Consider the following 18,260-nt stretch of genomic DNA (forward strand, 5'->3'; position numbering starts at 1 on the left):
ACTAAATGACATGTCTAAATATCCCACTATGTAGTTGGCATCCAAAGATCATGCCACACACTTGACCTCTAATTTCAAGTCTTCCTTTCTTTCAGGTTGTCATTAGAAAAAATGTGTTAAAGAAGAGAAATAAGAGAAACAGAATGAACTGCCTAGTTAGTTAGAAATATACTGCAGTATAATATTATATAGTAAACTCAAGTTATTCATACCCGATTATTTATAAATTAGAACCTAGTATCATCCATTACCTACTCCTTTATAAACTGAACATTTGTCATGTTACCCGTATCTGATATTTACTGCATCACAAACTTCTTAAAGTACACTTAAAAAGAACAAAGAAAACAACATGAATATGTACAAAATACAAAATGATTCGCATAAAAGTAAATACAGCAACACATTACAGTGCTGTGTCGTTAGTTATTTAACAAAAGTGAGCTAAAATGCGGTAGCAGTGTGTGGAAAAACAAAGCACACCCTTACAGCTTCCATAGGAATTAAAAGGTAAGTACCGACCAGGTGCTGATAATCAAATGCAGTTGCTTAACTGATCATCAGCGAGTGTGAGCACCTCTATAAAAGCAGGAGTTCTGGCAGTTGTTTGCACAGTATCGTATCAATATCTTCCAAACATCAGACTGTGCAATGCTCAGAAAAACTGTCAAAAAAAGACACCCCCCCCCCCCCCCCCCAAAAAAAAGACCCCCAAAACAAAACAAAACAAAACAAAAAAACAAAAAACAAAAACAAAGGTTATCTCTCAGACTCTACAGGCCTTAGTTAGCATGTTAAATGTTAAAGCTGATGACAGTATAATTAGGAACAGAGTGAAAAGGTGTGACTTGTTTATAAAACGAACAAACACCGTTTAGGTTTGCAAAGCTGCATCTGAACAAATCCTTTGGACTGACGAGACCAAAGTGGGGATGACTGGCTATAATGCACAGCGCCATATTTGGAGAAAACCAAACACAGCATATCAGCTCAAACACCTCATTACAAACTGCTCAGTTATTGCTGCTGAAGGTTATTCTACAAGCTATTGAATCATGAAGTATACGTTCCCCACTCTGCCGCTGGATTAGGTTTTGTTAAATAGAATAACACACATGCTGTTGTTCATCTGACGTTGTATTTACCTAATTTTAAGACCTGGTAAGGTCAAGATAATTTATTATGTCTTGAATCATATACAAACTTTAGAATCAACAAAGAGTTTAACTTGCTTTAACCTCCTAAGACCCAAACTTGTTTGTTAAAACTGAAATGACCATTTGCAGAAATTCAATTAACTGTCAGCTCACTAATAATTAACAGTGATTTTTATACCAAAGTGATATGAGCTTTTTCCCAATTGGACCAACAAACAAAAGAAAAACAAAACGATCTGTGTCTCGTGCTCAATTGGGGCACCCGATTATTCCATCCGAGCAGGGCAGGCCACCTATGAAAGAGGCAGGGAAAATATGGGACAGTGCTTTTCTATTATAATGTGAAAGAAGTTGTTTACCATGATGACGTACTGAGGGAGTGCCAGTTTGCACAAGCATCAGCAGAGCGGCTATTCTCTGTGATATTTCTCAGAACAATAGGACTGCTTCTTGACATTTAAATAGAGCTTTGTTTGTACGCATACACACATCAAATATATTCCGTCCTTCATTACAAAATCTTCATCACTACATTTGGTAGTCCTACTAAGGTGTCTGTTTATGATGTGTTTGTGCTTATAGAGTGGATGGAAACTGTTCATCTGTGAGTGGGGGGTATTTTTATTTCCCTTTCCAGTTGTTGCTGTTTGCCATGTCCTGTACTTCCTTTCCAAAGGTTTTGGTCTCATGAGTTTTGATTTCTGCTGCATCAGCAGTTCACGCTGGTGATGCCATAAGGATAGCTTCTTGGCAAATTAACACTAATTGAGAACTGTTTAAACTTCACAGCCTAACCTGAGTATTGTTGCTGACCGTGTCCACCCATTTATGGCCACAGCGCACCCAAACTTCTGATGGCTGCTAACACACAACGTAACAAAGTTTAAATCACCTCAAACTGGTTTCTGTATATGAAAGCATAATAGGTTTACTTTAAATAAATGGAAAGTTAGTACTCAGCAAGGTGACTGCTCCTGAGACTTTGGCCTCATGTTGCTTACACTGTGACTTTTGTTTTACTTGAAAATCACACAAGCTAATAAAAAAAAGATCAAAGAGGGTCAAAAACCACTCACTCAAAATTGTTAAAGAAAGAAGAACAGATCAAAAACACTAGAAAAATGTTGAGTTAAGGCGCAGCAGATGTGAAGACTAAATAAATCTTGGTAGCCTATTGGATGACCTCATATTTCACTTGGAAAACCTGTAATTTCTTTCCTAAGCATCTCATCTCAATATTTTAATGTGACCAGGAGGATTCTAATGTGCCCCAAGCTAAACGTTTTACTGAAACCATTTTCTAATGTTCAATATTCTTCTGACTCACAGGGTCCAGATCCTGTGAAAAGATTTCATAACTAGGTGTCATCTGCATGGTTTTCATGATGTTGCTTATTCCTTATGCACACCCACTCAAAAACACACACATACACACACCCTGGGTTGCATTATGTAACAGGCACAAACAGCCTGCATATTAATCATGTGTCAAATAGGTGTCATTAAGAAAAAAGAAAGAAATGGCACAAACATGAGTCATGGTGACATATTTTTTACTGATTCACCAGTTAGCCAAAGTGACAGAAGAGAAGAAAAAGTGCATTTTCTTAAAAAAATAAAATAAAAATACAAAAAAAATATCACAGGACAAGAAGACAAAGGTGAATTTTCCTGAGAAACTGTCACATCAATCTCACAAGCTTTCCCATTGGACTCTGTCAAATAAATACTGCTCTCCCGAGCAACGCAGCTAACAGTCGCCTTGAGTGACTAAAACAGAAAAGCCTACATTTGAATTTGTACATGCAGTGTAGACAGACACAACCTACAGACCAGGTATGTTACCTGGATCGATCAGTTCTGTGATTCTGCCCATAAAAAGCAAATCGCTCCTCTCTGCAAACGTGCCAAAACCACTCTCTTCCAATTTGAATTTAGTTTTGGCGCATAAGCAGGAAGCCAAATGAAGCAAGTAGAAGGGTTGTGAATTAACTTTGTCAGGATGGATAAAAATTTGAATTTTACTGCACTGACAGAGAGCAAACAATAGTTGCTGTGTTTGAGGAGGCCATTTCCAACTAATCAGATGGCTCAGGACTTTAAACTCTAACTTGTAAATGACAAAGAAAACTGAAAATGGTCGTTTGTTTTCCAGGTCACAGACAGAGATACAGGTCTCCTTAACAGTTATGACTCATAGGTCAGTCTAGTGAGTCCATGGTGTTGTGGCTAGCACATTCATCTTATGTGCAAAAGATCACTAAATCAACTCCAGGAGGAGACACAAACCCAGCCTCAGGTGGTCCAAAGCTACTGTAGTCCTGGTACTGCTCCCAAGGCAAGATATATGCTAGAGTTGCACCAAGCTCACATAATATCTGTGCTACATTAAAACCTGCAGATTCATCAACTTGGAAAATACCAAAGGAACTGAAAGTACTTTCTTAGTCATTTTGACACGAAAGTCGATTTTACCAGGAGCACAGATGTAAGTGGTCAGAATGAGACTTCCAGGGATCGATTCAAACGTAGCAATAGTGCTTCGGAAAAGGACTGCAAATTTGAGTTTAGCTATATTAAAATCAGCTGAGGATCTTGCTTTTTAACGAGCAAAGCCGAGAAACCAATGAAGTATTTTTGTCCAGAGCAACCCAAATTTTCCTTTTTCATAAAGCTTATAAACTAGGGCTCGTCACAATGAACCATCCCTTAGTTAAGCTGTGATAAACCTAAGCTCCAGGAGGCTTCCCGTGATGCACTACTTTGACCTTTTAGCTCTATGCCATTAGTGTCTTTTGTCCTGTTTCCCACTCACCCACAACCAGTTAAAGCTGGCTGCCCCTCCCTGAGCCTGGTTCTGCTGGAGGTTTCGTCCTGTTAAAACAGAGTTTTTCCTTCCCACTTTTGCAAAGTGCTTGCTTATATGGGGTCGTCGGATTGCTGGACTTTATATTGACTTTACTATTTAAAGCACCTTAAGGTGACAGCTTTTGGGATTTAGCATTGTATAAATGAAACTGAACTGAATTGTTTAAGGAAACAGAGATCTTCATGGTTACACATGAAAAAATACATTTTTTTTGTATGTTTTCAATATGCCCTTTATGTAACTGCAGGACACTTTCCAGAGCCTACAAAAACATTTACTATTACACGACTGTCTGCTCACGCCAGAGGGAACAAATATGGTTGCTGAAAATAATTAGCCAAATCTCAGATCTACAAGCATTCTGAATTGGTTCCCACAGAGTGGGGAAATACTACACGGTGTGTGGGCTGGTCATGAATGTGACCGGTTCTTTTACTTAATCTGTAACCCCAAATAAAAATGAACATGTAACAAAGCACAACCAGCTCAGAAAGCAACAGTTACTAGCAAGCTAGTTAACGAGCCTTGCTAATGTTTACAGCTATGTTTAATCACTTCTTCTTTTTTAATATCGGAAATTGTCCTGAAAAACAAAACAAAAACAGAAAACATATCAAATTAATTCTGACTGATTTTGCCAAGTCTGGTATGTGAACAGTTGCTTGAAATATTTAGGAATCACTCTTTACCAAATGAGGAAATTAGCCTCTGACACAGCATGCGTCCTGCACAGCTGTTAGTCCAAATCACTCCTGCCTTCATCCTCAGCCTGTAAGAACACTGCTGATGTTCATCGCCCTGGACGTGCAAGGCAATACAGACGCGGCAAAGTCTCTCTCTTCACTGGAAGACTTCCTTTGGTCTCGGAGGTGTCCAGCCAGTAATGCTTATGCACCTCAGGTTGCCTGCTTGTCTGGGTGACTCTTTAACTTGTGGAATTTGACACTGTCCAGCTTCTCGAACCTCTTGTCACAGAACTCACAGGTGAAGTTGTAGTGGGCCTCTGGAGTGTGTTTCTTCATGTGCCAGTTCAGGGATGCGCGCTGGCGACACTGGTAGCCACAGATTTCACATCTGACAGATGATGACGATGACGTGGGTGACAAGATGTATGTGAGAATGTTAATATTTGGGGCCATGTAATAAATTTAGCTCCCAGAGAGACTAGTGACTCAACAATTGCTCCACATTTTAATTCCAATATAAAGCAACAGTGATCTGAACTTCTCAGTGTTTAATTACTAAAAAGAGTAACAATAGGATCTGTTTGAAGCATTAGTAACTTACTGGAGTGGTGTTTCTCCTGTGTGCGTCCGCCTGTGAACCTCCAGGTGATTTTTGCGTTTAAATGACTTTCCACAAGTCTCACAGATAAAATCTCTAACGCCTGTAGGAAGATTCATGTTTACATTTGGAAGTATATGCGGATAACACGCAGGCAATACACAGGGGTGTCTTTTGCGAACTCACCAGAATGGATGATCATGTGGCGATGCAGATGGTTCGACAGGTAGAATTTCTTTCCACAGCCAGGGTGGGGGCAAACCTTTGTCCTTCCTTTCCTGTGAACTAGGTTCACGTGATTCTACAGAGAGCAGACATTTAGAGCTCGCGTGTAGAAACAGAAAAAGCTCAAATGCAGAGCACGACTAATTAACTTTACCTGAAAGCTGCTAATTGCTACATAGACTTGACTGCAACCCTCGTACGGACAGTGGAACATCTTGAGCATCCCATCAGCCTCGATCACCGGGCCTCGTCTGCTTCTCTTTGACCTGACATTGCAAAAAGGGGCACAGTGGACTGAGCGGCACACTAAGGAGACCAACTTAAAACAGTGACCTGATGACAATGGCATTCTCTATTTGCTTTTAAGATGATGTTGAGTACGTGAGTCTCAAACCTGCTCAGACTCCTCTGCAGCTGTCTGTCACTGCCCAGCTCCAAAGTGTCAACACTGGGCTGCAGCAGTTGTTTGTCAGTCATACCTGCAGGGAAACGACAAGTAAATTCTTTTAGAGAAAACATAAAGACTCCCATTAGTCAAATCTGAGTGCTGGGAAGAAAATTCAAATCATTTAAGTCAATATCCAAAGTGTAAAGAAAACAAAATGCAAATCAGTGCACATTACACTCAGCTACTCTTTCTTGGTATTAGGTGTTGGCTGGATTTAGTCAGAAACTATCAGACTGGTGCTGCATGTTGCAGGAGAGCAAAAGGGATTCACACAGGTAATCTAGAACTTCCTGTTTTACAAAGTTCATGCCCACTGCGAGCAGTGGCGCTAAAATGCATGTGATTTAGACATATATACACTGGCATGAATTTATATAAATTTATATAAACATAATCAAATATATGCTTATATAACTTGAATTGACACATCTCAGTAGCACGAACATATCATAACATTCAAGTTCTGTGTTTTATTCACATGGAAATCAATGGACGGGATGTTTACATGAAACAGGTATGATTCAAATCTATATAAATATACTTCTCTGGAGTTTGCTGACACTAAATAAACCCAAAACAAAAAGAGGCACTTTATTGCATGTCCAGTGATGTCAGTTATGGACATGTGACAGTCTCTCACAGAGTCAGCCAGCAGACTTAGTGAAGCCGATTACTGTAAGCATCTTTTAAAAGTGGAAATCATTCCCAGAATGGATGTGATTCCTAATAGAACCTAAACTTTCACAAAATGCTTACAGTTTTCAAGATGCGCACAGTTGAATATTTTAATATTTAATTGCTGTGTTTTTATTAGGAACTTACAACAACTTACAACTTCAAAACTTCTTCAGAGCTTTTATGCTCATTTTTTAGCAACAAATGTTACATTTCAAACATAAAACATCAGATAATTTTAATTATGCTTTATTTATTACAATAAGACTGAACACTTTGAGTATCAAATGATCATCAAAAGACTGACAGATATAGGAACATTTCATCTCAAAGTCCAGAAATTTCGAGTTCCAAAGTAGCGCACCTGTCATGGAGTCCTCATCCTCTGCTGTTCTGATTTTCGAGTCAGCCGTGCACACCTGGTTGTAGGTGACGCCCCCAATGACGGTGCAGGTGACTTCCTCCACATTTCCGCCTCCCATGTTGAGTTGGATTCCCTCGGATGCCAGGGCTTCGTAGCTGGGGCCAGTGATGATAATTAACTAGGAACGATGGGAAATGTAGTTTATGAAAAAGAGTAACACACTCCTCCTGCAGTCTTATTTCTGTGAGATACTCGTTTACCTACCTGTGAGCCCTCCAAAGCCGTCCTCTGGTCAGGAATCTCACAGCCGGTCACCACCGTTTGCAGAGTCTGAGGCTCAAACAGTTCGCTCTGCTCTTGGACCTGCATGGTCGGTGGGACTGACAGTTCTGTCTGAGCACTCAGGCGCACTGAGCCACTCAGGCTCTGCGACAGCACCAAGTCCTCATCAGACTTGTCAAGTTCATCAGCTAAGGATGCCGTCATAACGCACTCGTAATCGTGCCTAACAGTCCTGACTTCCTCTTCTGTGAGGCGTTCTTCTTCCCCTCCATCCTTACCTTGCCTCAGATCTTCAGTCTCCTCCTCTTCCTCTGTGGGGACGGAGTGAAAAGCCGCTGTGAGGGAGCCTTGCTGTCGCACCATCTCCACTTCCCAGATAGGCTGCCCTGTCAGCGGAGCATCCTTGGAAGAGGCCAGTACGCTGGCTTCAGGGGTTGGAACTACAACCTCTTCTACCTGGCTTACAGCTTCCTGATGTTCCTCAGAAACATCCACATTTTCTCCCACGTCTACAAAAAGAAAATGATTAATAAAAGGGCAAGTTGGTCATTAAGAAATGTAGGATTTACTGAAGTCTACACAACAAAACAAACACTTACAGTACGATTCTACACACCTTTCAACTGTCTGTGAGCCTCCTTCCTTCTCTTCCGGCTTACTATGTTTTTTGCTACAGACACGTCTGTTTTGACTGCACACTCTCCATCGCTGTCCCTGTTCACTCCCTCCTCATGCTCAGAGTCACTTGCCTCCCCCAGAGGTGAGAAAAGGTATTGCACAAACGAGTGGTTGCCTTCACATTGCCAGACTGCAGTGGTGGAGAAGTTGGACTGGGTCTCTAGAGCTCTAAGCTGGGGCTCGTGTGGGCAAGAGTGCGAGTGCTGCTGGTACCAACACACCAGGCTCTGGAGGCTGGACACACATTGCTTCCTGCCTGAGCGTATATGCCAGGGTGCGGGGTGGGGGGCATATGAGATGGATGATGAATGGCAGATTAATTTTTGTTGGATAAACAGTTTATAGAATGAGATTAACCACATATCAACTAAGACTCAACACGTGCAGTAATAGCGTACATGAAAGTTGATTCCTTAGCAAAGAAGAATAAATGTTGAGTCAGTGTAAACATCCATAAAGCAAAAAGATTTAAATTTGGTCACAGTTGGCTTCAAGGTGACCTTTCTTTTTGCAGAAATGCTGCCTATTTTAGATCACTCCATGGAAGTCCTGGTCTAACATAACTCTTGCACTAGATCTCCTCCACTGAAGCAATGCTTCAAGTACAAGTTCACTTTGGTGAAGCAGGGATGCAAATGAGGCAAGTACTGCAGGTAGTGAAGAACAATATTGCCCTAAGCAGCATGATGGCACAACAAGTGCCAAAGTGCCACAGATCAGGAAATATCCTGATTTCTGATTATTGAAGGATTTCTCCATGCAGCACCACAGAAATGAGCATGCTTCTCAGGCTTTGACATGGAAGACATCTTCCAATGTTTGAAAGTGTCTTCTGAGTTGCAGACTTGGCTCTAATGACTGGTGAACGTCTGATCAGTCTGACACAGATATGACTGTTTGCTCTATGCCACAGGTTTGAAGTAGATGGATAATTTGAAGATGGAGGGTGCAAGCGTGCAGAACAAGACACCTACGGTGTGATCTAAGAATAGTAGCAGCACTAAAAGAGGTGCACAAAGAGATCAATCCCCTTGAAAAGGAGACCAGCCGAAATTTAAAGAAGTTCTAGTTGTTTGACTGCTTTGATTACATTTCACATACAATTATGTAATTAATACTATTTTTATTTTTTCATTTTTCATAACATGTTGATAATGTTGAAAACTTGATTTTTAGTTATAAAACATTAGAAAATGCAGTAACATTTGCATTCACACTTAAACAATATGAGAAACATTTCATGCATATCCGCTTTAGGATAGGGATTTGTGTTGGGATGTGGCACTGTACTCAAGTTTTATGTTGAATAAGTAAATAAATACTCACACACTGCTTAAAAAATAATGACAAATGTGTAATACAATACTCATTTTAAGTTATAACCTCAAAACTGTTCTTCTGGATCTTTGTGAAATTTTGGATCTTTATTGTCTGTGTATTTAACTTGATGCAAGCACTTTTGTCTAGAAAACATTTAGGCAAGCTCCAGTTTGATACACCAAATAACTGAGCCGCTTTAAACAGACTTCATTCCCAACCTCAAACCCTACGTGCTTAATTTGGAAATATTTCCATGTAATAATGGCTCCACACACCTCTTTTCTGTTTTGCCGAGACTTCTGGGGCAATCTTCTTCCTGCAACACAGAAACACATCATTTGGAAAAAACAGATTAGTCACAACAAACAAACAGTACTTATCTAAAGTTGAACTATTGTGCTTTTGCTTGCTTTTTATCATACTGTTACAATGGTGGGTACTCGTATTAAATATGATGTTACAAATTGCAACATTTATTTCAAACCTTCCGTTTGCTATATGCAGCAAATCAGGAAAGAGTTGGCTTAAGGGGAGGGGGAGTGAGAATGAACAGTGAACTAGGACATAAACAAAGATTATTTTTGAACAGTGAATTATGAAAATATACCCTCGTGGAGTCCAGTTATAACAGTAAGTGCCCTTTAAGATTAAAACTAGCACAAATGTGAAGAGCAATGTCTGACAGAAGAAAACAGCTAGTCAATATACCACTCTGATTAGATAACGTGTCTGCAGCACATTCCTACCCGCAGTATTTCTGCTGGTATTTTTCTCCATAGGTGGAGTTGAGTAGGATGAGATATTCTGCCAGCCCGGCGTCGCTCAGACCGGTCCGCCTGCGGAGATCACTCCACAGCTTGTGCGACTCTCCGAGGTACACCCTCCTGACATCGTACTTCTTTCTGGATTCCAGCCGCCTCTGCGCTCGGTCGGAGTCTGTGAGCCTGGGTCGCCCCCTACAGCGCCTCAAAACACCCTTTCCTTGCTCCCCGGCTTGGTTTGTGTCCAGGGGAGCCTCCACTTCTGCCAGCTGATGCGCCATCTTGGCCATAACAGCTGATGCTTTGATTATCCGACATGCCGGAAGTTGTGTAAGGACTCGCAGGAAACACTGATATCAATGCATTTTGAGCTCGTCTTCCTCGCGCTATAGATTCATAAACTTTGCGTTGGCAATATCTAGTTTTTCCTTTTAAGCTAGGCGAAGACATCGGTGAAATGCTAATAGAAATATGAACCGTGTGGACCGAGCGGAACGTTACAATGGACACAATGCGTTGCATCCGGACTACAGTAGCACGAACACCATCGTGCACCATGTAAACAAACGCGGGAAGCTTGAGCCAGAGCATCATTTTTGGTTAGTAAAGCGTTGATTGTGGGATTGTGACACATGGCTGATATTTTGTCGCTCGTTTTTCGGACGTTTATGTCACAATCCGATTTAAAGAAGGACGTCAAAGTTATTACTCCGTCACCAACGACCTGCAGCACCCTGGTGGTCGGAGACCACAGCCTCAGCCGCTCCGTGCTGCTTTTGGCTTCCGTCACAGCTGCCGCGGAGATGGGCATAAAAGTGATGTTCTTTACCCAGACTCAGATCCAGAGCCTTCCACCGTCTCTGCAGAGATGTGTTCCCAACCTGAGCCCAGAAAGTCTAAAGGTAGGGGTCGTTTTATGTTTAAACTGTGCCCAAATTCGCAAAAGCTTGTTTTTTTCACTACTCGTGATAAACAACATTTTAGTAGCCCAGGTGCCTTGTGTGTTAGTGTTTTGAGGGTTGTTGTCATGGAAGTTTTTTCATCTTCCAACATAGGTGCTTGCATTTTATTTAATTATTTAGTCATTTAGTTGCAGATCATCCAATCCGTGAATGCTATTTACGTTTTATGATATGAATATATAAACGTTACAGACATTTGTAAGTGTTTAAAATGACATTTGAGCAGACGTGATACCCCTCTTTTTTTAACTCCCGTTTTATTGTTATCTGTTAACCTTTTTTGGGTCAGGGAAACAAATAAATATTATAAGAAATAACTGAGGTCTAGTTTAGGTTGAAAGTGGTTTAGGGTTGCAACACAGCAGAAAGACACCAGCCACTGCCATGGTTACAATTACTGTACGGCTCAATCAAAGCACATAATAATTTAATACACTTTTACAACCATGGATATGGTGCATAATTTTAACTGGTCACTGACTTGTTAATATCTGTTATATCAATATCTTTGATTGCAGTTAGAAAATTAGAAACTCACATGTAATCACAAGTAATTGAACAATTGAGCATTTATTACCACGTGTCACGTGGAGCTGGATAAAGCAAAAAACACTAGTATTATAATTGTGTTTTAAGCCTTTGTAGATGAAATGGAGCAGGTTATGATTATAATACAAAACAGGCAACAATGCCATAATAATTTGCTGATCAATTATTAAAATGTCAAAACAATTATTGCCTGAAAAGTTACCCAGCAATTAAAACAAAAATGTAATTGTAGCCCCAGATTTAAAAAGTATTTTAGGTGTGATAAAATTAGGTGGTTAAATCAATAATCTACCATGATTTATTTAGCTTTTCATTTTTTGTGTGTTTATGTATTTATCATTATTATTATTGTTGTTGTTATTAATAATCTATTTATTTATATATTTTTTGTCAAAGAAAATCAAGTTTTCCTATCCCAGGACAGTGGAGGAACTCCTCCAGCAGGTGGCTAGCCTTCATGAGCCTACCAACACGTCCCCTACACCTCCTTCACTCATCATAGTCGACAGACTCGAGAGCTTCCTGTCTGGTCCTGGGGGCAGCAGCCAAAGTGGATTTCACCCTGGGGAGAGGTCTTGCGCTGCGCACATTGCTGCGCTGCTGTGTGACACTGCTGCCTTTCTCACGCAAGTCCTGGAACAGCGGGGTTCAAGTTCAGCCCCCTGCCGCATTATTGCCTCTTTCTTGTCGGAGGTGAACGCTGGTGGGGATCCATCTGGAACAGATCCTATCCTTGATGTACTTGACCGCTATTTCCAGGTACGCTGTACTCTGGACCAGGACAGCGGCTATGAAGCTACAGCAGCTGCTGTACAGGAAGTGTGGCACATTTACCTTTCTGGGAGAGGAATCACAGACCCTTCTTTTACTGAAGACTATAACGACAGGCCAGGTGTAGCCCAAGAGTGGAAGCTCTTCATTTTTCCTGATGGTTTAATGGAGTTTAAGTTGGTCTGAGAGAAATTTTGTGTAGAGACGGTAGTCACAGCTACATTACAGTGTCACAGGATTATCAAAAAATGGGGGGAAAAAGCTCTTCCTTTCAGATATCAGGTAAAAGGACCATAACAGCTGTAACAGTACAATATTTAATGAGTTTGAATTTTAAATGACATGAAGGTTAATCAAAAACATTAACAGTCTTTACAAAGACGTTTAAGGAATGTGAATGTCTTAAACTAAACAGTGGTTTTCCAACATTTTTGGCTGAGAGTGCCTTAATAACAAGACAAAATGACACAGAGCAAAAAGTCTCTAAAACACATTGTAAATTCCAATAAACACACAGTGTAATGCTTTTCTGTTTGTCTTTCTTTTATCATAATTTGTGAAACTCGAGACTTCAGTAGCTGATATCACATTCAAATAAATTACAAAATGAAAAAGTTTCTCTTATTATGTATATTTAAGCATAAAGAAATACACATTGGGGAGTTCCCCCTAGTAAAGAGCTAGATCCTGTTTGTAGGGGAAAAGACAACTTTATTATAGAAAAGCTTTCGCAAACTAACTGAAAGCTAGCGAGTTGTCAGTTTTTGCGCTATAAAATTTGTTTTCCTGCCATTTCACATTTTGCTGGACTAAAATAACTCAACAGTGTTGAGAATCGTGCTTTTAGAGTAACTACAATTTCAGTTGCTAGATGTTATTGAGCAACAAAATCAAACAAGGATGTGCAAAAGTATGGAAATCAATTTTTTGGAGTGATTGATGAAAATGGATATTGGCTTAAAATGTCCCCACGCCCTGCATTAGTAGTGGTTACTAGATTTCTTTTACTTCAAGATCCAAGGTTTTCTTGGAAATGGCAGCAATTTACAGATTTGATCATCCTCTCAAACAATTGTGATAAAAACAGAAAACAAAAACTGTATTATTATGTACAAGTACAGTGAGTTTCACACTTGGATATGATCCAAAATATCCAAAAGTTCTTAAAATTTAAAAAACCTCAAATGAACACCTACAAATAACATATTAAAAATATATATTACTTATCAAAAGCAAAGCCAAAATGCAGGAGCAGTATAGAAAGACTGAGTACACCTGTCACTTAAAGCTCGAGAACTCAGATCAATTCAATTATATTTTTATAGCGTCAAATCACAGCAAGATTGCCTCATGGCCCTTTATATTGTGGGGTAAAGACCCTACAATAATACAATGGAGGTTCCATTAACTGAAAGAGGGCATGCTTTTTCGTAACTGCAGATGGCTGCCAGATTTGCCATAATTATTTTTAAAAAGACAGAGAGCGTTATAGATTTTAGCAAATGTTAGCCAAGCTAAGTTTATTTGTCGTTTTGGAATAATATACACTTGATGCTGAGTAATCTGAGTTTGAAAAAAAACAACACAACTTTCTTTTTCACAGCAGTGATGATGAAAAATTAAGTAGCAACAGCTGTGATGACGAGCTTGTTCTTGCACAATGATGATGTTTGTACAAAGTTTCTTCTGGTAATTGGATGATTGAGTACGTAGGTGCTATTTCACAGTTTAATGTCGGTAATGATACAATTTATCAAAGATTGCCGAAACTTGAAGTTTGACTTTATAACAATGTAAAAAATGTGAAAGTCGCATTACTTCTAACAAGAAGACATAACTCCTACTGCTTTGTTCACCTAAAATTCTGTTATGCTGCACGGAAAGCATTATATAGAGAATGCTGCTCTAACCAAGCAGCATGAACTGCTTTAAGCAAGTTCATTTTTGTCTGTGTAGCTTTTGTGATGTGTGAATTAGGGTGCTAAACGGTGCCACATGCTGAGAAATATAAAAGCTCTATCAGCTGAAAATTATAAAATTTAGTTAAAGCAGTACATTTATTCTATACCTTAAACATGATATGAAAACAAAAGTATGCTATCAATTAATAAGGAGAATGGTGTTAGCTGTGCCAAGTTTGTACTTCTTGCTCCTTTGCACCTCTGTGAACCTACAGGTTTTTTAACACTATTAACACTTACTTTTGTGCAGTCTTTCACAAGAATACCCCGTATTCATTAAATGCTATAAAAGGAAAACTGCTATTATATTGGCAATAGGTTATGAATAACTACTTCCTTATTTACCATCAATGAACAGTAATTAGATAGCAAATTAATTATATTTGTAGAATATGGTGCAGACTGCAGCATCAGAAAGTGCTTTATAGTGACTAATAAAGAACCAGTCTGCTACCAGTATGCATGCTAATAAGAAACCTGTTAATGGTCAATATGTATGCCTTAACATGAAGCTTTACAAAATTCTTCATGGTGGAGAAACTCAAGAAGTTCAATCCCTCAGTGTCCTGTACAGAGTTCTTTAGCTTACACTGTGGTGTCAGTCACCTCCCCAGTTACTTTTGTAACAGTTGATGGGAAGCCATGTTGCCTTGGGTGAATATCCAAATTCCCTTACAGAGTCTGTTTTAAAACAGTTTAGCTTCCTCTCAGCCATCACCATGGACAGGGTACTGCCTCACCAAGAAGGGTTTCCTGTGAGCAGGGATCATGTTCTTGTACTCGTTAGTGTAGACGGGCACTTTTCCATTTTCATCAACTCTGCTCATGGGGCTATAGTCCATTGAGACCCCAGAGTCTGCCACTGCCATGTAGGTGTACCCGGGGCCCTTGGCCATCCAGGCATGGTTTGGGTACTCAAAACTGGACTGGGAAGAAATGCAACCTGATCCAGAGCTTTGAGGCGCTGATCCCAGGTCAGAGTGAGATTCACACAATGCTGTATTTCCAGAGGGAAAAAGAGCCTCAAGGGGCAAGGCTTCCTCAAGGTTGCTATACACGCGCTCATCGTTACTGTTGTTGTTGGCACTGAGGGTGACGTAGGTGTCTTGAGACTCCAGCAGAGAAGACTGCGAGCAGGGAACCTGGTGCTGGTGGAGTGCCCGCAAGCGGTCCAGTAACCAGTGGTGGTGCGGTGCGGCTCTTTCCCCATCTGTCTCGCCATCTAAATTGTCTTTTACCAACAGTGCTCTCTCTTCAACCCCATTCCTCAATTCCCTGCCCTCATTCCTGACTGCACTCAAAGCTCTAGAGGCCTTGGGTGGCAGAGGTGGAGAGGGCAGTGAGGGGCATAGGCTCAGTTCTGAGAGTACTTCCAGAGGAGAGGGGCATTCTTCTGAGTAGATGAAAGCTGGCGTCAACCACAAACCTCCATTGGTTTGCCCTAACCACTCCTATAGAAAAACAAAAAGAATATGATGGTGTTGATGTGAGCATGTTACATTAAGCTCAAAGTGTCATTGTGCCAGGCTAAGGCTCAGTCTGCATGGCTGTAGACTCTTAATATTTTTCTTACCTGAAAGTTCCCACCATAAATGGTAAAAAGACCCTGAAATTTGCTGTCAGGAGTTGGAATAGCTGGCCAAATCTTCTTTATAAGGAACCTAGAAAAGGAACAGACTCTTAAGATATATTTCACAACTTGTGTTTTCTGTTATTGCCACTTAAAATTCTTGAAGGACATTTTTTGAGACCAGACAGTAAGCAATCTGTTTGTGTGGGCCAGGCTGACTGACCTATGATGGGACAGGAGCATAGCAAGACACAGGACAATGAAGATGAAAGAGATGATGAGCGTCAGGGAGATGATGAGTGGATCAAATTCTAGGGGAGGAACAGAATGATCAATGTGTGTTAGATCACTGAATACGGTAAAAAAAAAACCCCATGGCATCATTTAGTCCCTTTCATGAGTTGCCAGTGCTTTTGGGGTACATAATACATTTTTGTTATGCATTTTGATGTGAATAACCACCTGTAGGAAGAGTTTCCATGAACACTGGGTCACTCCAAGCACTCCAGTAGCCATTGTAGCTAACTCCATCCAGTTTTACACGGACTTGAACCTTGTACTTTCTACTGAACTGCAGGCCTCTCAAGATATATTCTGAGCATGCCCGGGCCACTTCAACCTGCAAAAAAGCCCCAAAAAGTCCATGTGCGGCCATCATTAAACCTGCTGCTCAGAGTTTAATGTTCAAATGGGTGAGGCTGCTTTACCTGCCCAATGTGGCTGTCAGCCAGAGAATAGAAGACCTCATACATCATGCTGTCATCCATGTACTTCAGAGGAGGTGGCACCCAGCTGACATTCAGCTGGCCTTGCTGACCTGTGCTGCTCACTGTTACATTAGCAGGAGGATCCAGAAGAACTGCACACAGACATAGAGTTGCATAGCAGTTAAGGGAAGACTGTTCCCTGCAAAGTCTCACTTTGAAACACTTCCCCTCAATCTATAGGTACCTTGATGCAATGCTGCATGCATACTTAGTAGAAATGGGCAGATGATGGCAGTTATTTCAACCTACAGTACACAATTTTGTTTTTAGGCACTCAGCAGGTGCATAGCCCCTTTAACCATCACTTTGAACCATGTTAGTGCAGAATGTAAGGCACAAATACTTAAAAACGTATTTAAAAAGCATTAATCTAGTGCTAAGCTTTGCAGAAGTTGTTGGCAGGAGCACCGTTTGCAGAAAAAAAACATCACTTACAGACGAGTTCGATGAGGAGGCTGCGATTGTGTATCAGTATTCCCTCCCGATGAACTTGGATGTCCATTTGGACAAACATCTGAATTCGGTTCAGATGGCATACAATCAGCATTTTCCCACCTGCTGCAGGGACGGCACTGAGGGGGCACCTGCTGCTGTTTTCATTTCTGCTCAGGATAGAGGAAAATGGGAACATTGTGATAATAATATTGTATTTTAGTTTTTGTTTTGTAAACAAATCAAGCATTTGGATTATTTTTTAATAATAGGCTCTGGAACTGAAGCGGTAAAAAAAAACCCTAAAAAAGTATAAGGGGTATCTCCTGAAACCACCCTGAAATACTTTCATTGTAGGTTGTGTAATATGAAAAGAGATAAAAGGAAAAATCACCACATAGACTCATTTTATCTAATAATAAGTGTGACTTACTGGTAGGTGTATGTAAAGGAGTACTGATGCACAGAGCCAGCTCTCTCCTCATCTTCCTCCCAGAAGCACGTGAAGTCCTTCCTCCCTTCAGCAAAGCATTTGGGGGTTTCTGGTTCTTCTTTCAGGAGAATGGACACTGAGGGTGGCAAATTGGAAATGTGAGAGCACTATGTGAAATGGCATGATAGGAGCACACTAACGCCTTCCTGAAAAGTTCCAGAAAAAAACCAAAACCAAAAGATGCCTTACCTTTCTCCTCGAAATCTCGAGCGTCTTGGAGGGTGGAACCCGCTCGCGCGATGCAGGCTATCGCGCAAAGTGCCAACAGTCTACTCAGAATCTCACATGTCATCATGTCTTCTCGGGGAACAGAACGACCTCGGCCCTCTATTGTCCACCTGCATCACCGGAAAACAACCTGCCACAAACACATCTGCCGCAGCTCTCTCCTCGCTTGTTTTGTGTTTCGATACCATGCATAGCGCTGCGCGGTTATTACGCGCCTGCTCGTGAGCGATAAGGTGCTTATACGCCGAGCTGTTTACTTTCTCCTTGAGTGAGAACAGAAGAGGTGGGGCAAATAAAGTCTTTCAGAACTTTTTGGCATGGTGGGCGGGAATCACGCGCTCATTGATGTTTACAACATGTTTGCGACGTCTGAGATCTGTATTGCGTAAAGGCGCGCAGATAGAGAGTTCGATAAGATAAGATAAGATAACCTTTATTAGTCCCACACGTGGGAAATTTGTTTT

The 18,260-nt window shown here is 40.7% G+C and overlaps 3 protein-coding genes across 4 annotated transcripts; 1 reads left to right on the forward strand and 2 right to left on the reverse strand.

The window, feature by feature from the left end:
* Positions 1-2,702: 2,702 nt before the first annotated feature.
* znf653 (zinc finger protein 653) lies at positions 2,703-10,353 on the reverse strand. Of its 2 annotated transcripts, XR_014911394.1 has the most exons (11): positions 10,049-10,353; positions 9,578-9,618; positions 7,921-8,238; positions 7,287-7,813; positions 7,023-7,200; positions 5,930-6,014; positions 5,690-5,801; positions 5,497-5,611; positions 5,314-5,413; positions 4,716-5,100; positions 2,703-4,609 (listed from the first exon to the last, which is right to left on the reverse strand). XR_014911394.1 is itself a non-coding variant. In XM_085403128.1 (10 exons), the coding sequence occupies exons 1-10, from the start codon at positions 10,351-10,353 to the stop codon at positions 4,923-4,925; spliced, it is 1,959 nt and encodes a 652-aa protein (XP_085259254.1). In that variant the 3' UTR covers positions 2,703-4,922. The 2 variants fall into 2 exon arrangements, 1 of the variants encoding a protein (XP_085259254.1); XM_085403128.1 differs by having other exon boundaries at positions 2,703-5,100.
* A 342-nt stretch (positions 10,354-10,695) lies between these two features.
* swsap1 (SWIM-type zinc finger 7 associated protein 1) lies at positions 10,696-12,829 on the forward strand. Its single transcript, XM_085403131.1, has 2 exons — positions 10,696-10,965; positions 11,971-12,829. Exons 1-2 carry the CDS (start codon positions 10,696-10,698, stop codon positions 12,529-12,531), a joined length of 831 nt encoding a protein of 276 aa, XP_085259257.1. The 3' UTR covers positions 12,532-12,829.
* Positions 12,830-13,888: 1,059 nt separating this feature from the next.
* Positions 13,889-18,091, reverse strand: epor (erythropoietin receptor). The gene is made up of 8 exons (XM_085403129.1): positions 17,758-18,091; positions 17,509-17,644; positions 17,079-17,245; positions 16,584-16,735; positions 16,339-16,495; positions 16,100-16,187; positions 15,880-15,967; positions 13,889-15,757 (listed from the first exon to the last, which is right to left on the reverse strand). Exons 1-8 carry the CDS (start codon positions 17,861-17,863, stop codon positions 15,014-15,016), a joined length of 1,638 nt encoding a protein of 545 aa, XP_085259255.1. The 5' UTR covers positions 17,864-18,091; the 3' UTR covers positions 13,889-15,013.
* Between the last annotated feature and the right edge of the window lie 169 nt (positions 18,092-18,260).

This window comes from Rhamphochromis longiceps, linkage group LG4, assembly GCF_057381845.1.
Source record: "Rhamphochromis longiceps isolate RC_006_pf linkage group LG4, R_longiceps_female_GT1.1, whole genome shotgun sequence".
Taxonomy (NCBI): domain Eukaryota; kingdom Metazoa; phylum Chordata; class Actinopteri; order Cichliformes; family Cichlidae; genus Rhamphochromis; species Rhamphochromis longiceps.